Source organism: Zootoca vivipara, chromosome Z2 (genome assembly GCF_965207765.1).
Source record: "Zootoca vivipara chromosome Z2, rZooViv2.hap1.1, whole genome shotgun sequence".
NCBI classification, from domain to species: domain Eukaryota; kingdom Metazoa; phylum Chordata; class Lepidosauria; order Squamata; family Lacertidae; genus Zootoca; species Zootoca vivipara.
The window spans coordinates 16,494,447-16,519,655 of NC_142585.1; the positions used below are offsets into that span (position 1 = coordinate 16,494,447).

Here is a 25,209-nt window from a genome sequence, read left to right on the forward strand (position 1 = left end):
AACAAAGCTATTCTCATTAAAATTAATGGCTACTTTTAGATACTATTTACCTCTAAAGAAAGTTTTGAAAAAGTGTTTTTTCAACTCATAGTAAACCTTTTCTCTTTTTTTTTTTTGCTGTTTTCAAAAGCCACTTTCGCCAACAGAACAGTCTTTAGAGGTAGGAGGGGTCAGTTGGTTGAGACACTGAAAGTGTGGTTTTTCTGTGCACTTTTTACACTAATTTTGTTCTTCTGATTTCTAATAAGCTACTGAGACAGCTATAGTAGAAACAGACAACTTTTAAAAAACTCAAGATCAAGCCACCTTCATAGTAAATTGGGTCATTTGAACCTTTACTCTATGTAAACTGAATGCCACTCTGACCACTTTCTAGGATGATTTAAGTAGCTGCATTCAAATTATAATTAATAGTCCAAATTATTTGCATGCCTTTTTAGTTTATTGAGGGTATTATAATATGAGTAGGGAGATGAGAAAAACAGCAGTTGCCTTCACTTAAGAGTGTCTTAATCTAACACAAAATAGTTTGGTCTGATTGTGTCTTAGTAGTGGATGTTATTTCTGACATTGCTTCATATTATTAAAACTATATCTTGCCCATTTGTTTGAGTTTATGGTTACGTGAATACACAAGGGTTTCCATGAAAATCTGTTCATATGAAGCATTTGTGTGCTGCAAAATGGAATTACTCTGCTAGAGTCTTGATGGTAAAAACATTAGCTAAACATTTGTCCAATATGGTGTTCAGGGCAAAGATTCTGCAGTGCATCTGCTGTAGAGCTGGTGGTGCTGAGTAAGGTGAAAAGGGCACCTAGTTCACAGGATTTTGGACATGGCTTAATTCAAAGGAATCATTGAGATTTAGGGTTTCCTATTAGTATTCTTTAAAAGTTCTAATTTATCACCTTTCCTTGGATCCCAAATGCCCTGGAACTCAGATATTTTGGCTTCCGAACGCCGCAAACCTGGAAATAATTGTTCCAGTTTGCGAACGCTCTTTTGCAAACTGAACGTCCACGGGGCTTCCGCGGCTTCTGATTGGCTACAGGAGCTTCCTGCAGACAATCAGAAGCCACAATTTGGTTTTCAAACATTTTGGAAGTTGAACGGACTTCTGGAACGGATTCCGTTCGACTTCCAAGGTACGACTGTATTGTGGTCCTGAGCTGTTTAAGGCTTCATAGGTCAAAACCAGCACTTTGAATTGGGCCTGGAAGCTAGTTGGAAGCCAGTGCAGTGAAGTGAGAATTGGTGTTGTATGCTCAACTGTTTTGCCCCAGTGAGCAACCTGGCTGTTGAATTCTGCACCAGCTGAAGTTTCCATATCATCTTCAGAAGCAACTCAAAATATAGAGTTTATCAGAGCATAGACCTGAGCATAAGATGAGTAGAGAAATGTTAACATTAAGAGTTTGGCTGTAACCTATTGGCATTCATTCACTGTTGGGATAGAGGGCTGGTAGGGATTTGATGTTTCAGATAATTTTTCCACTTGTCAAATTGTGGGCCCAAAGTGGTGGCTGTGAAAACTATTGACTCAGAACCTATTTCTTTTAAAGCATGGTTACATGTTTTTTTCTTCTTGATTTTATTGTTTTATCTTTCTGTGAACCACATTGAGGCTTTTTACAATCAAGCAATGTATAAATTTTATAAAGTAAATACAATAAATAATATTTTTTTAAAAAAAATATTTTAAAACTGAAAAAGGGAGGGAACCAAGTCTATCAGGATGAGAAAATTGCCCTCAGGTTTAGAGTTTGATTGACAAGGGCACTGGTTGAAAATGCCATTGGGTCCTGTTCCCAGATTGCTTGGCATTTGTGCCAGATTCTCATCATTTTTAGTAAGCAATTTGTGACATGTTTTAAGTGTTATCCAAATAGTCATGTTTAATTAATGTGAAAGCAGAACACAATATTAAGTTTCATGCTGTATCATAAATAAGCATTTTATTTATTTGTTCTACTGATGAAGTTTTCTCTATATATTGTGGCAGGTTTTTTTTTGTTTTTTTTCTAATCTACTGTCCAGGGAAAGTACACCAGAGTTCCATTTTTCTTACCATATTTTGTGTTTGGTAAATTATTTGCTGCCATGGAGAAAAATTGTGGTAGAATGCTGCTTTCAGTACTGTATCAGAGATAATATGTGTATGAATACAGTCATACCTCGGTTTACAACCGCCCCGGTTTACAACCACTGTGGACCCATCTGGAATGGATTAATTCACTTTCCATTACTTTCAATGGGAAAGTTTGCTTCAGGTTAAGTACGCTTCAGTTTAAGTACAGACTTCCAGAACCAATTACACTCATACTTTGGGTTAAGTACACTTCAGGTTGAGTACTCCACGGACCCGTCTGGAACGGATTAATCCACTTTCCATTACTTTCAATGGGAAAGTTCGCTTCAGGTTAAGTACGCTTCAGGTTAAGTACAGACTTCCGGAACCAACTGTGATTGTAAACCGAGGTACCACTGTACTAGTTGCTAGAAATCATACAAGTGGAGAATGCTGTTGCCCTTGGGTCCAGTGTTCAGGCTTCCCATAGGAATATTGTAGGCCACTATGAAAACATGGTGCTGAACTAGATGGGCCTCTGACCTGATCCAGCAAGGTTCTTCTTAACTTGTTTAATTTTGGTTTGTATAAATGCAAACTTTGATCTACCTGTCTCTTATTTTGAACACATATGAATGCTCATAGGAAGTAGAGCCGTAGCAAACTTGCTTATACAAAGACAGAGCAGTAGTCATAGTTTTCTTATTTGAAATGTTTCTGTCTCACCCAAATTTTGTCAATGACTCAATGCAACCATCCTGGCAATATTAATAGAGAAGAGTTTTTCATTAAATAGAAATTGTGTGGTTTCATAAATGCAAACCATGAGTACTGCCTGTTAGTTATAGCCTTTACTTGAGTCTACTGTAGAGAATAAAGAATGCAAAGATGTACGGTATATATTCAGAAGAAAAAATAATAGAATGCTTCCCACAAAGGCTTTATTATCTGCAGTATTGGAAATATGTATATTTTCCAATGTAGATATGTTTTATACAAGGTTCTTCTGAAAATCCTTGAAGGAAGAATCAAACAAAATGTTTCTTTGCCAAGATAGGGCCAAAGCATTTATAGCATGAACTCTGCAAATCACAAGTGCTTAAATTGTAGTGTATTTTTTATTTCTTTGAATGATGATGAATTACCATATTATACTTTCCAGAGATGAAAAATTATTTCTAAAAGAAACAAAACCCACGTTTTCATTTCCAATCTTTATTCTTTCATATCTTGGTACCAAAAGGTCACCAGGCTCTTAAATTAGAGTGTTTCATACAGTTCTTACTTTTTAACTTCAAATATTGGAGATGTAATTCATTGTTTAACTGTACGTGTTTAAACTCTTCTGACTTCTTTTTCAATCTTGCTCCCTGTTATAGGTGGGTGGAATTAAATATGCATAATTTGTCCATCTTGTAATATTCAAAATCTTGTTCAACCTTATATGAAAAAAGGGAAAGAGAACATGGATAACAGTCAGATTGCACATATTTGCTCCAGACACCATGGTATCTTTTATTACCCCTTTTTTCTGCCTTACACAGAATTCTGCTTCTGTGGCAACAACCAATCACCAGTCTATCCTTGGCACTATCCATGTGTAAGACACCCCTATTTTTTTTTTACATTATTTTTAGGAAAGAAACCTAGTCTTATACATGGAAAAATATGGTATATAGTAAAATAACTTTAGTCCCAAAGGAAAAGAATCCCACTGTGAAGTGACAGTGTGAGCATTCTGTGGCGTAGCTACTTATAATGCATTTTTGCTAGAGTATGTCAGCAGATATCATGGAGTTTTTATAATGTCAGAATTTGCTTTCAATCCACCACTTATCTGGCAATCTATTACATTCAGTCTACATTATGTACCAAATGTCTGTACCAGTGCACTTCAGCCATCACATTGACCCTTCTTAGCTTGTGATTCTTCTTTAAAGGATTAAGCTGCAAAAAGAATCCCAACCATGATTGGGATGACAGCTGAAAGTAGATCCCACCATCAGATTCCTTTGGGGTTCACCCAAGCTCTTTGAAATATTTAAAGGAACTAGCTGAATCGTGGATGGAGTACATCTTTGTACTCTAACTAAATTATACATTTTGATGTGGCAGCAGACACCAACTGTTTAAAATATTTTCTTTTACATTTTCAGTAATTATTTAGATGTGTATCAGGAACAAGGGACCTGTGATGATGTTTCAGATGTTGTTGGACTTCAGCTTCCAGCAGTCCTGGCTATTGGTCATACTGGCTGGTGCTGCTGGCTGTTGACTGTTAAAGCTTAACAACATGTAGAGGCTCCCCATTTCAGATGTACAGTCTGATTTGTATTAAGTTGTCATACTTAACAAGGAGAGAGTCTATACTTCTTTCTCAAACGTAGACGGTACGGCACAGAAGCCCTAACTATTTCTATGCTTTTGGATACATGAATAAAATTGTAAACACCTTCAGCCCTTTATACTTGAAGAAGCATCTCCACCCCAATCATTAACCCAGACACTGAGGTCCAGCTCCGAGGGCCATATTGTGAGGTATGAAGTTACAGGGAACCAAGCAAACACCCTCCCACCAAATGTCAAAGGAATAAATAATTATACAACCTTCCATAGGCATCTGAAGGCAGCCCTGTATCAAGAAACTTTTAATGTGTGATGTTCTGTTGTGCTTTGTATATTGGAAGCCACCCAGAGTAGCTTAGGCAACCTAGTCAGATGGGTGGAGTATATTTATTTATTTATTTATTTATTTAGGAGATTTTGAATTTGACAGTAATTGATCAGAAGAGTCCTGTAATAAAGATGGTGGTGCACATTCCTGGCAGAAATAAAAGAGGGCCTGTTGTCATGATTCAACTGGCATGATGCCTTCTCCTCACCTGTGAAAGATCCTGCCTGCTTCTAGATCAGCTCATATATTTTCTTTCTGTTGTTTTCCTCCTCCTTTTTTCCTTCAAAGGAAAAAGTGGGTTTTTTGTATGGGAGGACTTCCCTTTTTTGGAAAGGGCTGTCTCCCTTTTTGTGTTCAATATTTTAAAATTGTGTGCGTGTGTTTCAGCATGTTCATTCATCTCTCCCCCTCCTCCCCATTTCCTCTATGCTGGCAGTTTTTTGTGTGGTTTCATCTCCCAATTTGTTGCAGTTTTTCAATCTTTTGAGCTGCTTTGGATCTCTAGGAATAATAGCAGTGCCAATCCAGACTTGCCATACTACACAAGTTGAGCTAATAGAACCTAGTCTTGAGAATTGTAACTAAACTAAACAGGTGCTTAGCATAAGCAAAGAAGTGCCAGAATACATGATATTTAACATACCACCCTGTTACTCTCTATGTTCATCTTCCCATGGAGTGGAGAGAGGGGTGGGAGGGGAGAGGAAACGGGGTCTGATTATATTGGTGTGACTGAGTTGCTGAACTCGTTCCAAACAAACTTCATGTTTATTGTAAGATGAATAAACTCTTGATTATGCCCTCTTAGAGAAAAATTGAAACACGTTCTACCTTCATGACTGATTTACACCAGTGCAATGTGATCATTAAATGAATGCCATTTTCTCTCTCACCAAGCTTAGTTTACTGCTCTTGTAGAATCTTCATGATAACATGTAAAGAATTATTTGATTTCAGAAAAACACTTTCTGACAGAAAAAGTGGTGTAATTGGTGCCTTCCACTGCAGTCAGTTTTCTTAATTAAGTATTTGTGAGAGCCAGTTTCAACATGCATAACAATGTTGTAACAAATCATGTGAAGTGTATACTCATAGATATCATCCACAGTGAAATCAGGAACCAATGCAGCTGAAGTTTTGTGAATCACTTTTTAGATGCTACATTAGGAGTAACCCAAATGTCAAAGTTTGCTTTGTTTCTTAGTTGATCTTTCTCAGTTATTGAATCTTCTTGCACAAACCAGGGTTCACAAATATATTTTACCATTGCTCATTAAGATTTAAAATGGGTAAATGTATTTGTGTTAATGTATTTACTAATTGTGTAAACCAGGCTTTACAGCAAGGCCAGAAAAGGTCAGATATTTATGAAGTGAGAGATACACAAATTTTCAGTGTGCCTTCATTAAACACACTCAGTTAAACTTTTTGGAGTGTCAAACATTAAATTACTATTACTCAGCCTTTTGGCTAAGACCAAATGCAGTTCCAATATCAGAGTGTTTCCCATGAGCTTACTAGTTAATTCATTTGTTATTTCCTTTTTTGGCATGGAGTCTTATGTGCCACAGCTTAGTGAGCCATATGTGAGGAAAGTTGCTTCCAAAGTTAGTGTCAGTTGCTTTGAAAGTAATTTCTAATGAAATCTGCTTAGGTTAAAAGTCTAACTTTAGGTAAAAAAATTCTGTCCAAGGTTTATTTTATTTGCCTCTGTTTATATTACTGCTGTGGCCAGTTCAGTTCTGTATATCAGTGTATCAACATGTCCTGTTTAACATGGTTTAGGCTATGCTCCTGTCCATACTTAATTTGGAGAAACTCGCTTCAAATTAAGTAGTGCTTTCTTCGAAGTCATCATTCACAAATGATTCGACTGTTAGGGTCAAGGTTTGACAAGGCTTGCCTATTTGTTTTAAAATGATATTCTGGCATTCAAGACAGTAATTTGTGCTTGCCGCAAGCACCTCAAATGACAACTGCATTAAGCTAGGAGCCAATTAGATTGTACAGTTGTATGAATTAACAATTTGTTGAGAGGGATTATCGGTAAGAGTTGCTGGTGATTACTAAGCTTCACAATCTGGAATTAATGGATGACATCATTGAAAAAGGGTTGTGGTAAACTGTGAGAAGCACATAAAACATTTATACATGTCATATATGTGCTACATCTGCCTTGTGATTTCTGCAAGGAACAGGACATAGGAAAACCAAATTGTTTTGTTCCCACTCTTCCTACTGAATATTCATGTATTTTTGTTAATGAAAGAACTATATAGCGAGGTCACTTCATTTCATCATAATGCTATGCATGTCAATGGTCAATCTTTTGTTTGTGTTGCTTATGTTGTTGTTACTATAGCAAACCTTGGTTTTTAAAGAGAAACATTTACTTGTGTTATTTTACTTAGCTACTGCAGTGTATTTTATATTTATAAATAGCAAGTTGTTCTTTGTTCCCTATGATTGTTTGGGGTTCTTTCATTGAGAAGTGGCTCTGCATGAGTTGCAAACCTCTTCCAACCCCTTCCTTTCTTTTCCCACCACTGGCAGCACACAGTGATTAATAAACATCCAGTTGTATAGTGGTGTTTACTGTCAAATATGCAGCAAAAAATGAAGGAAATTAACAAAGCACAGGTGTTAGTTGAGACATAAAATGTTTCAAATTACACCTCGAGCAGAATTATTGTTCAGAAGCATGTCCTTATTTGTTGCCTTCTCCCACAAAAGGAAGGTTGTTGTCCAGCTGCCCTTTTCATTTTCTTTCCCTTTCTGTTCCACCGAGCTACAAAAACGAACTGGTAGAAGTCTGCAGAGCTTTCATGGATTTGTAAGTGGTGGTTTATCCAGAGTCAATAAGAATATTTGGATATGCATATTGGAAAGTGACACTTCCCTTCTTTAATAATAGCACCATGTAGTCTTCCTGCTGTTCTGTAAGTCTGTTTAATTCATATTGGGACCAGTGTGCACTATTAAAAAAAAAATCTTCAGAAAACAGCAGCTTCCATATCGTATTATGAAGTATGTGGTATGAAGGAGAAAACTTGAAAACTCTTTCACATGTTCCCTTTAAATTAGTTATGTCAGCTGTTCTCTGGAAGCTGTTCGTTTGTCACTTCCCTCTTCACTTCGGTGTCAGTGCCAATTTATTCCATCGGGTTATTCCCTAGTCCTTTATATTCTATGCTGACAATGGTATGCTGCCTGCTGTGAAAGATATCCCTCCCTCGCCACGTCATTCCATTCATATCTTCATTGTTTGCAGGCTTTGTAAAGCATTTCTCTCTTTTCTACACATACTTAATTTAGTAACCGGAATAACGTCCACCAGCTTGCTAACTTTTAAAATATTTATTAAAAGTCTCCAAAAGTATGAATTTGAGTAAACTAGCTCAGTGTTGTGACAAAGAGGAAACAATGAGAGCAGAATCACATTTTTGTTTTTAATAGGTACACCTATATAATGTAAAAACCCATGCTCTGCAAGATTTTGCAGCCCAAAGGCCTTCTAAAAAGAGAAGTATTTACTTCTTAAAAGGTAAAGGTACCCCTGACCATTAGGTCCAGTCCCGGACGACTCTGGGTTTGTCGCGCTCATCTTGCTCTATAGGCCGAGGGAGCCGGCGTCTGTCCACAGACAGCTTCCGGGTCATGTGGCCAGCATGACTAAGCCGCTTCTGGCGAACCAGAGCAGCGCACAGAAACACCGTTTACCTTCCCACCGCAGCGGTACCTATTATCTACTTGCATTTGACGTGCTTTTGAACTGCTAGGTGGGCAGGAGCTGGGACTGAACAATGGGAGCTCACCCCATCACGGGGATTTTAACCGCCAACCTTCCAATCGGCAAGCCCTAGGCTCTGTGGTTTAGACCATAGTGCCACCCACGTCACAATTTACTTCTTAGCAGACACCCAGGTGCAGTCACAGATCAGACACGCTTTTGTAAAACAAAATTTGTTGGCAACAAATTCTCTTCATATTGTAATATGACTGGCTGATATTTAGCACAAATCCATATGCAACAGCCAACTTGTATAATATAATAATAATAATAATAATAATAATAATAATAATAATAATAATAGGTAGCCGTGTTGGTCTGCCGTAGTAGAAATATATTTTAAAAATGAAAAATATTGTCCAGTAGCACCTTAGAAACCAACTAAGTTTGTTCTTGGTATGAACTTTCATGTGCATGCACAAACAAACATAGTTGATCTCTAAGGTGCTACTGGATAATAATAATAATAATAATAATAATAATAATAATAATAATAATAAAATTTAATTTCTTCCTCTCAGTTCCTTTACACAGCTTCCCCTTTTTGCTTGTTTCCCTGCCTGTTGGCTTTTACTTTCTGCTAATAAGAGGAGAAGACAACCACTTTAAGATGGAAGCAGGTCTGATAAAAGTGAGCAAGTGAAATCCCCTCATACAGTTCCTCCACAGGGAAAAGACAAATGCGCAGTAGGCACTCGACATTTCGAAATGGGAGTTCCTTGACAGCTGAATAATAGAAACCTCACTTGCCTGCATCTTAGCAGTCAAGAGAGACAACATTATTACATAGTTTAGATGCATTTCTGTATCTTGCATTAAAGGTTGTTTGTTTTCTAAATCTTGTGTTATGTTATAGGTTTTATGGATTTTTTGACACTTTTAGCCACTGAGAAAATTGTGTTTATTATTTTTTCTACCCAGTGTAGAGCAGTGTACATGGTTTCCTCCATCATTCCCAAACTTCTTCAACATATCAGCCATCCTATGCATCAGGGTAAAGGTAAAAGTAAAGGGACCCCTGATCATTAGTCCTGTTGTGACCAACTCTGGGGTTGCGTGCTCATCTCACGTTATTGGCCGAGGGAGACGGCATACAGCTTCCGGGTCATGTGGCCAGCATGACAAAGCCACTTCTGGCAAACCAGAGCAGCACATGGAAACACCGTTTACCTTCCCGTTGTAGTGGTACCTATTTATCTACTTGCCCTTTGACGTGCTTTAAAACTGCTAGGTTGGCAGGAGCTGGGACTGAGCAACGGGAGCTCACCCCGTCGCAGGGATTCAAACCGCCGACCTTCTGATCAGCAAGCCCTAGGCTCAGTGGTTTAACCCACAGAGCCACCCGCGTCCCTATGCATCAGGTTAGGTTAAGGCAAAAAGCACTTAGCAAAAAGCTTAGTAAGTTTTGTGGCTGAGCAGATTTTTGAATCAAGATATCTCTAGTCTTTGTCCATCAACCTTACATGACAGATTCTGAAGCTCCTGGGTTTCAAAATACGTTAACCTGTGGTATGATGGGGTGTGTGTGATGCAGAACTGCTCTTTGAAGGAAATAGAAGTCCATAGCCCACTTAGACTCTTGGAGCTGTGTTCATAGTTCTTTGGATCACAGATATATATAATTTGCTCTTCATTTTGTCCCAACCCTCTTTAATGTCTGAAACCTTATTGTAGTTTCAACTCTAAAAAGTGTTTTTTACCATTTTTCTCTGCAATGGTTTGTCTATAATTCTTTACGTTAAAGGAACTATGAATGTTTGATCCATTGCCCCACCACCCCAAACACAATTTTAAGAGCTGCTTCATTTTTTATTAGAAATCAGTTACCAAAAATAGTAAGTAGAATATATCACTGGAAGACTCTATAGTTTATCACTCTATTTACAGCACATCAAGATTACATTCTTAAAAAGGTTTAAAACAGAAGCCAAAACTTTGACAGGTCGAGTCTAAAATATGAGTGCATACCTTTGTGTAAATACATGCATCCCCTTTCTGTGTGCTTTGTATTTGGATGTTTTTATGTTGTGTAGATCTAAACAGCAGTTTTATAGACAGAAAGATATATAAATTGGCCTGACTTTTAAAGATTTGGTGTGCTAGAAGAACATTGACAGAAATACGGAAAATGTGGTACTGGTGTGCAGTGAACACTTAATTTATTTAACTGATTCATTGTTCACGCAATCCCAGAATAAGATACAACATTAAATTACAATAAAGGAACATTTCATTTAAATACAGCTTAAGTAAATCAACAATATACATAGACACAACTATGTTAACCAGGTGAGAAACACCCTTTAGTCAAATGCTTGAGTGAGCAGCCCTGTTGTTACCTGCTACACCTGATATGGAAAACCTTTCCAAAGTCAGTGTGCCACTTGCAAATAGCAGCTTGTTCAAGGCCAAACCCACCACTGTAACACAACCATTCATCCTGCCATTGGTTAAAATGAAAAGCTACATTTTCAACAACTTTTAATGAAGCATTTATTTAATTTGAAACAAGAATGGGAGCAATATGCCTTAATTATTCTCTTAATAGAATGTTAACCTTTATTTGCTTTCACGTTGTTCTAAAAGTCTAACTTCTGTGTGGGATTGCTTCCTTCCGCTTTAGGTAACAATTATGCAATTTGTAACTGCAATTGTTGTGAAGGTTAAGTAGATCTCAGGTTGATTTCCAGTCCTCTTCAGTTGCTAATAAAAAGCTGCAGTGTGCTTGCTATAACAGAATAGTGGCACTTGGAACAATGCAAACCATTCCTTGTTTAATTTTACTTCACTGCATGGGAAGGCACAGTAATATTCAGCCAATAGCACTGAAAAAAGCACATGTTTTAACAAATTTTTGTATTGCTAACACCCCCACTTCTAAAATATTGTAAGCTACTTATTCTGCTGGGAGGATTAAGTATACATTTAATTGCTCTACCTCAATTTTTAGGGTTCCCTACTTGTGTTTGAAATAGCCTGCAAATAGAGCTGCAGTGTTGTAGGATTAGAGGCAATTAAGTCCATAATTCTTATTTATGTATGTCCTATTTGTATCTGACCATTTTGATGGTTAAAAAAAAAAGCTTTCCTGCAACCTATTCTGGTGGTTTCCCTGCACCTGACTTCAAAGTGTGAATAGATAAATGTAAGAACCTTCTAAACCAATGGTGGTCATCTGCCTTTTTGTTCCAGATGTATTCACCTTTAATGTCTTGTGATAGCTAAGAAAAATGGCAAAAAGAAGAAGACAGTAGATAGCTGCTATTATCTGTACATTACTATGTGGGATCTCTCTCTCTCTGCATTGTAATCAGATAATCTTTTACATTGTTTTTTGACCATGGCTTATGTGTTGTTTTCTTGTTGTGTTATAAGTATAACCACTTTTAAATAAATAAATCTGGTAAGACTTGCTGCTGATCTCATGGGGAAAATGTGTTTCTATAAGTGGTGTTATTTCCTTATTCTTTGCAGGTTCAGTGTTCACACTTTGGTCAAGACCAGACTCAAGGAGCACAACCTGCGTACCATGCCATACAATCAACAGTTCTATAGAAAGTAAAGTTTTGTTGGGCACATGTGAAACACAATGCCTGGTGGATTTTATTGTGCTTAAAGCATATTAGAATATGTGAAGCATGGTTTCTATATAAAGCCATCAATTAACAAATTCAATAATTAGGAAGAATGCATTTAAGTGATAAAGCAATCTTGTTTTAAACTGATTTGCTACTGATTTTATTTGAACTTCCTTAACTTTAAGTGTACAGCTTTGCGAAGAGTGCTAGAGAGCAGTATGAAAAGTTATCTAACATGCACAACAACATGACCAAGTTATATGACAATTTGGGGGACTACTTCTGTTTCGATCCCAAAACTGTCAGCATTGAGGAATTCTTTGGAGATATAAGTGCATTCCGGACACTGTTCATGGTGAGTATCCCCCTCTCCCTTATGTTTTTAAATAAATTTATTTATTTCTACACTTACTGCATTTCTTTCTTACTATGTTCTTTTATTATTATTATTATTATATATATATATATATATATATATATATATATATATATATATATATATATATACATACATACAGTGGTACCTCGGTTTATGAACACAATTGGTTCCGGAAGTCTGTTCATAAACTGAAGCGTTCATAAACTGAAGCGAACTTTCCCATTGAAAGTAATGGAAAGTGGATTAATCCTTTCCAGATGGGTCCACAGAGTACTTAAACTGAAGCGTTCATAAACTGAAGCATGGGTGTAATTGGTTCCGGAAGTCTGTTCATAAACTGAAGCGTTCATAAACTGAAGCGAACTTTCCCATTGAAAGTAATGGAAAGTGAATTAATCTGTTCCAGATGGGTCCGCGGCATTCATAAACTGAAAATTCATAAACCGAGGTGTTCATAAACCAAGGTTCGAATGTGTATGTGTGTGTGTGTGTGTGTGTGTGTGTGTGTGTGTGTGTGTATATATATATATATATATATATATATATATATATATATATAAAATAGTTTCTAGCACATGCATACAACTAGTTCAGATTATTAACTAATATTCTAATTTACAGCTGGAATTTTTGTTAATCCCCCCCCCCAAAAAAATGTACAGTGATTTGTTTTCATAAAGTTTATAAGGTGCCATATCTCCTACCGGTATCTAGGCGATATTCTTTAATTGTTAAAAAAACTATTTAAAATTTTAGATGCCTCTGATAGGATGACAGTAATAAACAACTAGCTTCTTCTTAGCATGGTCTAATAATGTTCTGTATACTTAATATGCACTTAAGCCCCATTGATTTAAGTAGAGCTTAAGGAAAGCATGGAACTCTCTGACCTATCAGGAAATCAGGAACTGTGTGTAAGCGTCATATCACACACAAGTCTCTTTATGATGCAAGAACAGCTGAATTGGATTCAAAGAGGTGCTTGCAGAAATGAAAACTTTTCCACTTCTGTGGTGGGGGTCAATTGATTTCTATTCATTTGTTCATCCAGCTGCAGTTCTCAATTCAGAGGAAAAGTATAAAAATGCATTTAGAGATTCATAATTTGAAAAATATATATATTAAAAAACATTTTTGCAAATAAATCCTAAAATGTTATGGAATAGATTTTTTTGGGGGGGGGGGAGTAAAAGTGTCAAGTTGGAAATAGTGTGATCCCCAACTTCAGGAGTAGCATTTTGTTGAGGGGTGTTGCCAAGTATTGTGATGGAAAGGAAGAGGCAATATTGCACTTTCCATAAATTGAAATCTGCTTGTAGGTCTTAAAATGCAATCTGTTGTGTGGAGTTTTTCCCTAGATTTTGAATACCAATACATTTTTCACGTGGGTCATGGTTTGTTTGTTTTTCATAGCTGTCTTATACATGTGTATAGAATTATATGTGAGACAGAAATTTCCCACCAACCTTTTCTCACTTTCACCCATCTTAGATTGGGCTCTTGCTTATGTCTTGCCCAGTGGCTACTTGTGGGTTGTTGTAATTAAGTGCATCATGAGGGATGGATGAAAAAAACATGGCCCAGAATAGGATGCTTGCCTTCAGGGAGTATTCAAATTGCCTAGAATTATCAATACTGCTCAGCCATTTGCTGAGCATGTTGATCCATATTGCCAGCAGCAAGCCTTAATCTGTTGTGTAACTATCTGCAATTTGCATACACCAAGTCTGCAAACAGTTCTCGGAGTATAATCTCACTACATGCAATTTTAACCATATGATTTTAAGAAAACAGAACATATTTTTATTGTATTTTTACAAATCTGTTGTAACTGGAAATCACCACCTTTCTGTACTTTAATTTTGATAGATGAACATAAAAATAATTTGAAATCAAGTAATTGGAGGTACTCAAAGATACTTGACACTTTTGTAAAAATGAGGCATGGTTGTTGGTTGGGAGGTAGTGCACATCTGTAGTCCAAGCTTAACTCCTATTAACTGCTGTGCTGCAACTTATTTATGACTGGTTTGTTCATTGTGTTACCACATTAGAACCCTCTCTGGGACAAATCAGTTGGCCAAAGGAACAGAAAGGTACAATGTGTTGTCAGTCATCTCACATGGCATTCTTTTCCTTCATGTTTGCAAGCCATGGTTGTAACTTGTTTGTTCTTCCACTCATGGGGGTGTCTTGAGCACACCCAGTCAAGGAAAACAAACGACCGACTGCTAATTCTTTATTGACGAAAACACACACTTACAGCATCAGATACACATGAACACATACTTCTAGCATCTCCATAGATGGTATTAACCGAGCTTATGTGCCTTTGTCTGATGGAGTATGCTCAACCAATTGGAGATTTATTTATTTTTTCTGCATGGAAATTGTAATTTTGCTTCCTTCTTCAAGCCCCTCCTAGTTCTAGGAGACAGGGGATTGCAGGGATTTGACTAGCCTGCCACTCACCCAAACAGGCCCTTCCTCCACTTGCAACACGACTTGTGCCCCCACCTCCATATCTGACTGCTTTGACCCTTTCTATTCCTCCTATCCTGCCTCATGGGTGACACCAAACCCCCAAAATTGCTGGGCCTTCTCCTGGGTCAACCTCTTCCCTGCCACCATCACACACTCACCAGATTGCTGCTTTTCCCTGACATAGGGGCTAGATTGTATTGATAGCTGTAAGTGAGTAAGGGGAAAGGAATATGTAGTCCCCCTTTCCAACTATATGCAGTTTAGTGTCAAAACTGGCTACAGTGATGTCTTTAGTTTATCATCTCCTAATGATGAACTGTTGAATGATCAATATCAAGAACCAGAGCAGGTTTGAAAAGCTTTGCTGCAACTTCATAGAGCAGCCACTTTCATGCAAGATGTAACCCTGGATGCCACACACTTTACTGCCCACTCAATGGCTGATGATGTTGTCACAGATCAAATCCTCTGGCTTTGTCATTGGGGTGCAGATAATACATTCAGAATAAACTTATTTATAGCTTTGTATTTGGGAACTAACCTGTTTGGAGACAAGGCCTTCAAGGTCTTGATAGACCCCAGAAGAAGCACAAGCCTATTCTAACTACTGTCACTCTGGACTACTGCAATGCTCTCTTACGTAGGGCTACCTTTGAAGGTGACCCGGAAACTACAACTAACCCAGAATGCGGCAGCTAGACTGGTGACTGGGAGCGGTCGCCAAGACCACATAACACCCGTCCTGAAAGACCTACATTGGCTCCCAATACGTTTCCGAGCACAATTCAAAGTGTTGGTGCTGACCTTTAAAGCCCTAAACGGCCTCGGTCCAGTATACCTGAAGGAGTGTCTCCTCCCCCATCGTTCTGCCCAGACACTGAGGTCCAGTGCCAAGGGCCTTCTGGAGGTTTCCTCGCCACGAGAAGCCAAATTACAGGGAACCAGGCAGAGGGCCTTCTCAGTAGTGGCACCCGCCCTGTGGAATGCCCTCCCACCAGAGGTCAAAGAGAATAACAATTACCAGACCTTTAGAAAGCATCTCAAGGCAGCCGTGTTTAGGGAAGCTTATAATGTTTGATGGATTTCTGTATTTTAATACTCTGTTGGAAGCCGCCCAGAGTGGCTGGGGGAACCCGGCCAGATGGGCGGGGTATAAATTATTATTGTTGTTGTTGTTGTTGTTGTTGTTGTTATTATATCTTCTCTTAACTCGATATCACACATATCACAACCTTTTCCATGGTGACACCCCTTTGGTAGGGCCCATGATACTTGCCCATTCCACCCATCCTTGAACGGACAGCCATTCCAATGACATCTGCAGTCAGCTTCTGGGGGGAAACCTGGCCAGTCTTCCTCAGCTGCAAAGGGTGCAGGTGAACACTTTTCATCATGCTTCGAATCACACTTTCAGTTCTGAGGGACTACGGATTTCTTAAAAAACATTGAAAAGAGCCACCTGGCTGTGAGTCCGTATCTACACCTGAGGGCCATTTTCGACACTTTGGCAACACTGAAATGTTTAAATATTTCTTTGATTGTCCTTGAATCTCTCCACCATACTTGCCATCCTCTCTTGCCACATCCTTTGAAAACCACTGGTCTATTGGTACAAGTGAACACTTTTCATCATGCTTCAAACTATATTTGAATCTCTTTCAGCCCTGAGGGACCACAGGTTTCTAAACACAAACACACACACACGGAAAAGAACCACCTGATTATGAGGCAGCATATATACCTGAGTGCCATTCTGGACACATTGCCGTCATTTTTCTTTTTCTCCAGAACAGATTGTGGCCATTTGGCAAATGGCTCATTCACTGTTGCAAAGGCCTTCTGCAGGTGTCATACTTCTGGTGAGAGCCCAGAGTCTCTTTGTATTAACCACCCAGATTGTACCTTGGGCTTACCACCACACTTTTAAGCTTCAGTAATTCCTATTGCTGTTCCAGTCACACATTTCCAATACCTGGTACATGCTCCTTTGACTGCCTCCATCATTCCACATATATTGTTGTTGGTTGACACCTCTCCAGAATCTCCACAAGGGTGTCTGTGCCAAGATCCAGGAACAATCCTGCTGGAGAGCTCCCCTGCTAGGGGAAGTTTACCACAGTTTATGGACTCTGATAGAATCTGCCCACAACATTAATTGGCTTGAGTTGTGGGCAGTGTGCCTTGCCCTTCTCTACTTCCATCAGTGCTCATTCACACTGACAGCTCTACAGTGAAATCTCCCATCTTCAGGCAGAATCCTATCTTCTTTTCAGCTGGGTCAAACATAATCTGTTATCAATCCAAGTGGAACACAGAGCATAGATATGAATGTCCTAAAGTGGTTGCTACTATTATCACATCGGCCATCTTCAAACAGAATTTATGAAAGCTTGCAGTCCATTTCCCCCCACTGTGTCGTTCTCAAAGTTTTTCTCCATATAACATGATTGTGCAACAGCTGCTATCTTTCCTGCATAGTGGCTTCAAGTTGGGCCTAAAGTCTAATATTCTTCACCATAACATCTCAGCGAGTGAGGATAGGAAGTAGCTGCATACTCATCGACCCTGAACATCCCTTGCCTTTGATGCCAGGTGGCAGTACTAACCCGTGTGATTGTCTGACATCCATCAAAACCACCTTTCAGATGATATCAATGATCTGAGTTCTGTAGCTGACACACACCATGCACCAAATAGAAAACAAGATTGCAACGCTATGAAGGTGACTGATACTGATATTTACAAGATTCTTCTACTACTAGGATTAACATTGTGCTGGCTGGTTTTAGGAAGCAGCTTCAATGCTCAGCCTTGGCAGTTAATGTATGGTCTGCATCAGCTCAGGATACCTTTGCAATCTCTTGGCCCAACTAGAAACCCCAAATTGCTTTACTCTAAGTCTGGTGCACTGCCTGGTCTCTGCATTTTTCACACAAACACAGTCTTATTCACTTAAAATATACTGTTTTCATTATATAAGAATGAAATCAATATGTTCAGTGTTGGCATCAAAATAGATCTAATAGTATATATAATTGTCCTGTAATTGTTTCTTGGTTTAAATATTACATTTAATGAAATAAACTTCCAAGGCTGGTGAAAAGTTGCCAAAATAGATTGAATAATCTTCAAAGGAAATTTCAAGGAAACCTACCACCCCTACCCCAATAGACAAATAATAAAATGTAACCAAGTACAGTGGTGCCTCGGTTTACAAACTTAATCCGTTCCGGAAGTCCATTCTTAAACCGAAACCATTCTTAAACCAAGGCGCGCTTTCCCTAATGAGGCCTCCTTCTGCTGGTCCCCTTCCACCATTCGGATTCCGTTCTTAGACAGAGGTAAACTTCGCAAACCGGGACACTACCAGTTTTGCAGAGTTCGTAAACCGAATCATTCGTAAACAGGGCTGTTCTAAAACCCGAGGTACCACTGTACTTGTTTCACATGTTATGGGTTTTTAAAAGTCATCGTGATGTATGAAAGATTTTGTAAGGGGGGGGGCAGACAATCAATGTTAGAAGAAGAAACTAACTTCTTTTATTCTGATCAAAGCATTATCAGTGACTTGAAAACAAGAAAAATCCCTTTGGGTCCTGCAGTTCCTCTTCACATATGATTTTCCAACAAAATGTTCCCTATAAATAAGTTATTATTGCATTATCAGTAAGCATCAAGAAGAAAGCAAGTTATAAAGAAGGCTGTGTGGATAGTATAGGCTCTGACCTTTCTCAGTTGCTTTGTGAGCTTCTGCAGGTATTGATTATCATCAAAATTGTTTCCTTCCTTCAGGACAGAGAGACTTGGTATTCTGAAAAAAGGGCATTACTTCTGTGAACCATGTTTGTTTTCTTGTGTTTCTTCTTACTGCTTTGAATTACTTTCTTATATCCCATATCTCAAATTGGCATTGAATGGATAAATTATGCATCCTGCACAGATTTCATCACCACAGGCTGTTCTCGTGTTTTAGAAACCGTGTGGTGTTTGTCTTATGAAGTGACATCATTTTACAGAGAATGATGAAATAAGTATTTTATGGTCAAGTGCACCTCAGGTGCTCCTGACCAACATTTTGTATTTGTTCTTTTGATGCCTTTAATTCTTATGTTGTGTGACAGTTTCTTTGTTTTAAAGACAAATAAATACTGGGGGTATAATCATACGCTAACCTTTTCTTTCTCTTAGGAAATAATGAAACATGATATTACTGCTTTTCTTCCTAAATATATTTTTACATGATTGCTGTCTTCAGGCTTTTCCCATGTTAGCTAGTTTGTACACACTGAGTACAGTTAAGTCCTATAGAATGGTAGGTATAACTGCATCTGTGCCATAGAGACTAAATGAAGGATATACTGCTGCAATTATACAAGCAATTCCATTGTTTTACACAATCATCATTCACATTATACCTTAACACATTTTTAAGAAGCAGCCAAAAGTGTGGTAGGTGGGGATATTCAAGAAGTATGTTTAAACATAAATCTGCAACATGGTTACAACCCAGCACTGGTAACAACTCATAGAAAGCCAACTTTAAATATGGATCCCACAGAGTTATCACTTGGTCATACTTAAACAATTTTTGGAGTGAAGAGAATATATATTTATTGAGCGAAACAAAAACCTTAGGACAGTTAGTCTTAAGGATTACTGAAATACTGAATAAGCTATATACAGAAAAGGAGGTGGAGTACAGTGTTAAGCAGAAGTTGTGAGTGGCATTTCTCTGCAGAATGTGGTTTTTATCTTGGGAAATAAGTATCTGGGAGAAGGATAATAGTGGTGGGTTATCCCTGCCTTATAATATGGCAGGCCTACAAACAATGACTGAAGCAGGGACTGAAGACAATATAAATTTCTGTCTTCAAACCTGCAGCTATGGTCAAGTCAAGTCTCACTCCAGATGTCCCTTCTGTTTATACTTTTAGGTCCTTCACACCTGTCTCAACTCATTCTGAATGCCCTTCCTATCCACCTCTCTCTCTCTCTCTCTCTCTCTCTCTCTCTCTCTCTCTCTCTCTCTCTCTCTCTCTCTCTCTCAAATGCTTGTTAGGATAATTGTCCATTGTACCACTGATTTCTTTCTGTCTTTCATTAAAATATTTTAAAGAAGTTAATAAAGACACATTGCACCGTAGAATTAAATGCACAACAAACATTTGACCAGAAATTGATAGTTTTGTCAACTGGCAATGGAGGCAGATGAGCTTTTGTGAAAGATGTTCAAAAGCTAAGCTACTGTTTTATGTCAACAACAGACATTGTGAGTCAATCAACATACAAAAGATTTGCTTTAGGGTTATGTCGTGGGATGAAGTTTGGCTGTTTGTACTACAGAAGAATATACGGTAATGGTAAACTGTTAATGCATTTTTAACTCAATCAATTATTATTCTCAGCACTGTAATGCAGGGTCGCATATTATTACTTCACTAGTATCTTGAAGCCCGTTAAATTAACGGGTGCTAGAACAGTGAGTTTGATAAGGGTGCTGGGCCTCCAAGGCCAGAAGGAGCGCCCAGGAGCAGCAGCAGCAGCAGGCGGCGGTGAGGAGCGCGGCGATCCTGCCTCGGGAGGCTGCCCAAAGTGCCCTGCAGGGGGCTCTGGCCACATTGAAATATAAATTCTTTATTGTTTTAAAAGTTATAAATTCAAATGATACACATATACAGACATATCGACCATCAATAGCTATCGAAAATACAAAAATGTAAAAGACAAAGCGGGGGGGGGGACAAGAACCAAAAAAGGGGGGGGGGAGAAAATACAGAAAGAAAACCTACACAACAGAAAAAAGAAGGGGGGAATCTATATATCTCCCCTGTTGGCTAGTTGCCGCACCGTACACTGTTTTCTTTGTTGCCGTCATTTTATTCACATGTAGTTCCAGGTCCAACCACCGGTGTCGCTGCTCCAATCTTTTGGTTTACTCAGTCCTTCTACTCTTATTCTCCTGTTGTTCCTCTGTTGTCGCTGTCTGCAATTTCTTCCTTTTTCCGATCGTGGTGTCTCTCTTTGTATGCGCTCTCTCCTTTCCTCTCAGTTGTTTGCTCAGTACTCCCAACCCTTCATCGCTCCACACTGCTCCATCTTTGTTTCAGGTAGTGATTTATATTCTTTTTCCTCTGAAAGTCCGACTCTGTTTTAAAATGTCTCCGCTGCTTCTACCTCTGCTTTAGTCTGGGAACAGTCTTTTTCCAAGCTCCCCGTTTATATCTCAGTTCTATTTTCCAGGGTGTTTTGGGGCCCCACTTTCTCTCTCTCCTCCACACACACAGACTGCGAGTGTTGTTTGTTTTCCTCCTTTGCAGCAATCTTTTCCCCTTCTTTTTATTGCCGAACCCTTTGCGTTCTTGCGCGATGTTGGATTACAAACGGAACAATTTCCTTTCCTTCTCCGCTTCCCCCGGTATTCATTAGTTTCCAGTTTACTCTGGCACTAAAAGCGCTTCAATATTTCATAGTCATTTTGTTTCCAAGTGCCAGGTTATTTTATTGGGTTAAAAACAATAGTAGAAACTTTACCGCTCTAATGCCGTTTCTGGCTTCAGGGCTTTATGCTGGGAGGCGTTCGTTCCTTTGCGTCTGGGTCTCTCTGCTCTCCTTCCGTTAGGCTGTAGAACGCTGAGAGTCCCGTCCAACGCCGCTGGAAGTTTTCAAGTGTGCCCCTGCAGTCTCTTCGTCCAATCCCTGTGTCCCTGGGGCACATGCGCATTAGCGCGGAAAACGGGACACAGGGAATCTGGACGCAGAGACACTTGCACTTTATTATATAGGATGGTTTGTCCACATCCAGATGTAAGGGTCTAGCTACAGCAGGATTGCAAACCTCCTTTAGTTACTGTAGAAGCATGGATTTGTTTAACTTTCTGCATTCTATGTTGGTGTTTCCTGCAGGCTCTCATTCTTATTCCTAAAATCTTCTATAGGGAACCACTTTTGTCCGTCCCGTCCTGTCCCCCCCCCCAGTTGTCATGCCATTGTTCTTTGCAGTCTTCTCTCTGCATGTGTCTTGAATGAGATTGAGCTCATATTGTCCCTTCCTTACCATAGGATCTATCTATCTGAAGACATAGAGCAAAACCACATGCCCTATAGAAATAATATGAATGTAATGCTTGCTCTGAGCACCTATGTCTGACAGAGAAGGTCCAGAACCTAAGACCGTCCCAACAAAGGAACACAGGTTTCACAATTCATTCTAATAGCAGCATGAGAAGTTGCTTTATACCAGGTCAGCCTGTCTATGTATCACATCCAGTATTCTTTATTGTGACCAGTAGTGCTCCCTCTCCTAGCCCTGCTGCCTGATCCTTTTAACTGGAGGTGCCAGTGATTGAACATAGGACTTTCTGCATGCAAAGCATGCTTTCAATTTTTGAGTTATTGTCCCTCCCTAATAAAAGGTGTTAAGGGCAATTAATGAGGTATTGCAGTTGTGCAGCCTTCTGTTTCATTTCAGCAGGAAATTCTGTGCATGTCCTGATAAAACAGATGGGAGTCAGGAAACAGCAATGGTCTAGTATCGGCATAAGGAAGCCTGAATTTTAGTATTCTTCTTTAACTATTCAAAAACTGAAGGTGACTCTATTTTGAAGAAAATACCAAGAAGAGATTGCTATCAGACAGCTCAAAGAAAGTCCTATGTTATAACTGATTTTAATCTATGATAGAAGTTGTACAGTACAGTGAAACCTCGGGTTACAAATGCTTCAGGTTACAAACTCCGCTAACCCGGATGTAGTACCTCATTTTGAGAACTTTGCCTCGGGATGAGAATGGAAATTGTGCGTTGGTGGCACGGCAGCAGCAGGTGGCTCCATTAGCGAAAGTGCTCCTCAGGTTAAGAATGGTTTGGGGTTTGTAACCAGAGGTACTACTGTATAATCATAAATATCCCCAACAGTAAAGTTAAAGAAATATAGTGTTGTGAGTCAATCTTGGTGGTTGCTTGTTTCCTAAAGTGCTACAGTCCTTTCTGTTGCAATTTAACATGTATTTGGCAAAAATAGGGAGAATAGCATATTGCTTTAGATGGAAAGAAGAAAGTCTGTGTTAAGTGGTCTTCAAACTGATTTCAGAAGTTCTAGAGTTGCATAGACTTTTATCAGAGATTCACTAAGGCAATTAATAATTGCATACAAGTTTTTTGAAAGACAGCTTAATCACCCTCTGCAGTGACCTGCCACAGGGCAGTACTGGGACTTCTAGGGTGCACTCTTAGTAAATCCAACGTTATGATGAAACCAGTGTTTCTGGCTGCCTGCTCATATAAGGCTTTGTGCCTTACAGCCAACCTGCTATGGGCTGCCAGCTCATATGAAAATGTCAGTATACCCTAAAGTGATGTTTCTCAAACTTGGGTCCCCAGCTGTTGTTGGACTACAACTCTCGCCATCCTTGACCACTGGTCCTGCTAGCCAGGGATGATGGGAGTTGTAGCCCAGCAGCCGCTGGGGACCCAAGTTTGAAAAACAATGTCCTTCAGCAAGCTCTAAAGTTCTCTAGAATGTGACAAGACACAGATGTGATCCTTGAAAGGTAAGTGAATGTTGAGTGCTTTCTCTACTTGGGAAGGGCCATAATGCAGAAGGTCCCAGATTCAATCTCCAGGATGCTGTTTCCTTGCAACCTTCAGAGACAGCCTTCCTGGACAGTTTTTGCCTGTTAGCGTAGACAGTACTGAGTTAGTTGGATCAAATGTATCCTATTATATTATGTTCACTGTAGGCCAGGAGTGGGAAGCCTCAGGCACGGGTGGAAGGGTGGCAACTGTGCTTCCTGGGGCTCTCTGTCTGACCCTTGCAACTCTTCTCAGGCCTAATTCCTTCTCCCCAAGTTTTGCTGTACACCCAAATGCTTTTGTGTAATTCAAATGTGACCTTGAACTATGACAATTTATCTTGCTTGCCTGGATAGGATGGGGTGTGAGTATGTGTGACTGTAGAAACCTGGTTTTTGCATGGCTGAAATGTAGACAGTCTGAAAACCGCAAGCCAGCATTATGGAATCAATGTGGTAAATACAAATCAGGTGCCAGCAGAAAAATAGACAAAGTGAGAGCTTTAGACATATGTAATATTTTAAGGAGGGGCCAGAAGTATAAGATAATGGCTTGAGGAATAGTGAAAGAGGCACAGAAATAGAGAAGCCTTTTAAAAATAAGCCGTTTTAAAAACAATCATCCTGTATATTTATGGGGTGCATATGTTTGCCATCATCACAGGCATCTGTGCATGGTTACCAATTTTGGGAAACCAAGAATGGGACATTTATTGAACAAACATTGAAGGAGACATTTAAGGCAAGGCAGTATAGCACAGATGTTCCCGCATTAACCTGTGCATCTGTATTTATGCCTACACTATGCTCCACTGTGATTCCACTCAGCTTCCTCCAAATCTTTTGTGCTTGTGACATTTGCATGTTGGCATTTGTTTCAGGTGGGGCTACTAATTCGTTAAGAGGGTTACAGTTGAACAGTATTTTCTTTATTTAATAAGTGCAGTTCTTTTTCAGGAGGCACTCAAGGGTTTGCAGTACTGGCACCTCTTTCTTTTTCCTTTTTCTTTTTGTTAAAAAGTGTGGCACTTACTGTAACAACTTCATGGTGCGTACCGACACCTATTTTTCTAGGGGGGGGGGGGAAGCACTGAATAAATGAATAAACTTATTAGAATGGTCCAACTCATTTGATATTAAAGTGCTTCTGATTAGCAAACAAGTTTAGGGTATATTTTTTAAAAAAAATCCTAATCACAAATTGAGATTCTTTGGGAAATGACATGCTCTGAAGTTTTTTATAATGCAAGGGTAAGTAGGTGACTATGTTAAAAATAGAATGATTAAGAATGTGAGGCACATTTCACTGACATTCCCCACTGGAAGATATCAAGTTGGAAACATTAGCTTTATGATTGGAAAACACTACAGAGCACACAATCCAATGTATTTTTAAGTTCTCCAAATCCCTAGTTAGTGACACTTGTCTAAGTTGTCAAAGTTAATGTTACAAATCCTCCAATGGCAATTCTCAAGAAGATTCAGGAAGAAGGCAGGAACCATCTCTTCAGACAAATGTAGATAAAATCTGAGAGTTGGGTGCAGCTCAGGTACAGCTTGAGCTCCATTAGCATAGCAATGAAAGTGGCACTTGCATACCATACCTAATCTCAAATAAAAGCAGTGACATTTTGAATGGAGCAGGAGAGATGTGTTTGGATGATTTA

General features: G+C 39.0%; 1 protein-coding gene across 7 annotated transcripts in view; it reads left to right on the top strand.

The window, feature by feature from the left end:
- DIAPH2 (diaphanous related formin 2) overlaps positions 1-25,209 on the top strand; it is a 339,062-nt gene that overhangs the window by 205,642 nt on the left and 108,211 nt on the right. For all 7 annotated transcript variants that reach the window (XM_088664504.1, XM_088664505.1, XM_088664506.1 and 4 more), the window contains one exon: positions 12,302-12,466. In XM_088664504.1, the coding sequence (XP_088520630.1) occupies positions 12,302-12,466 (165 nt within the window). The remainder of the gene's footprint in view (positions 1-12,301; positions 12,467-25,209) is intronic.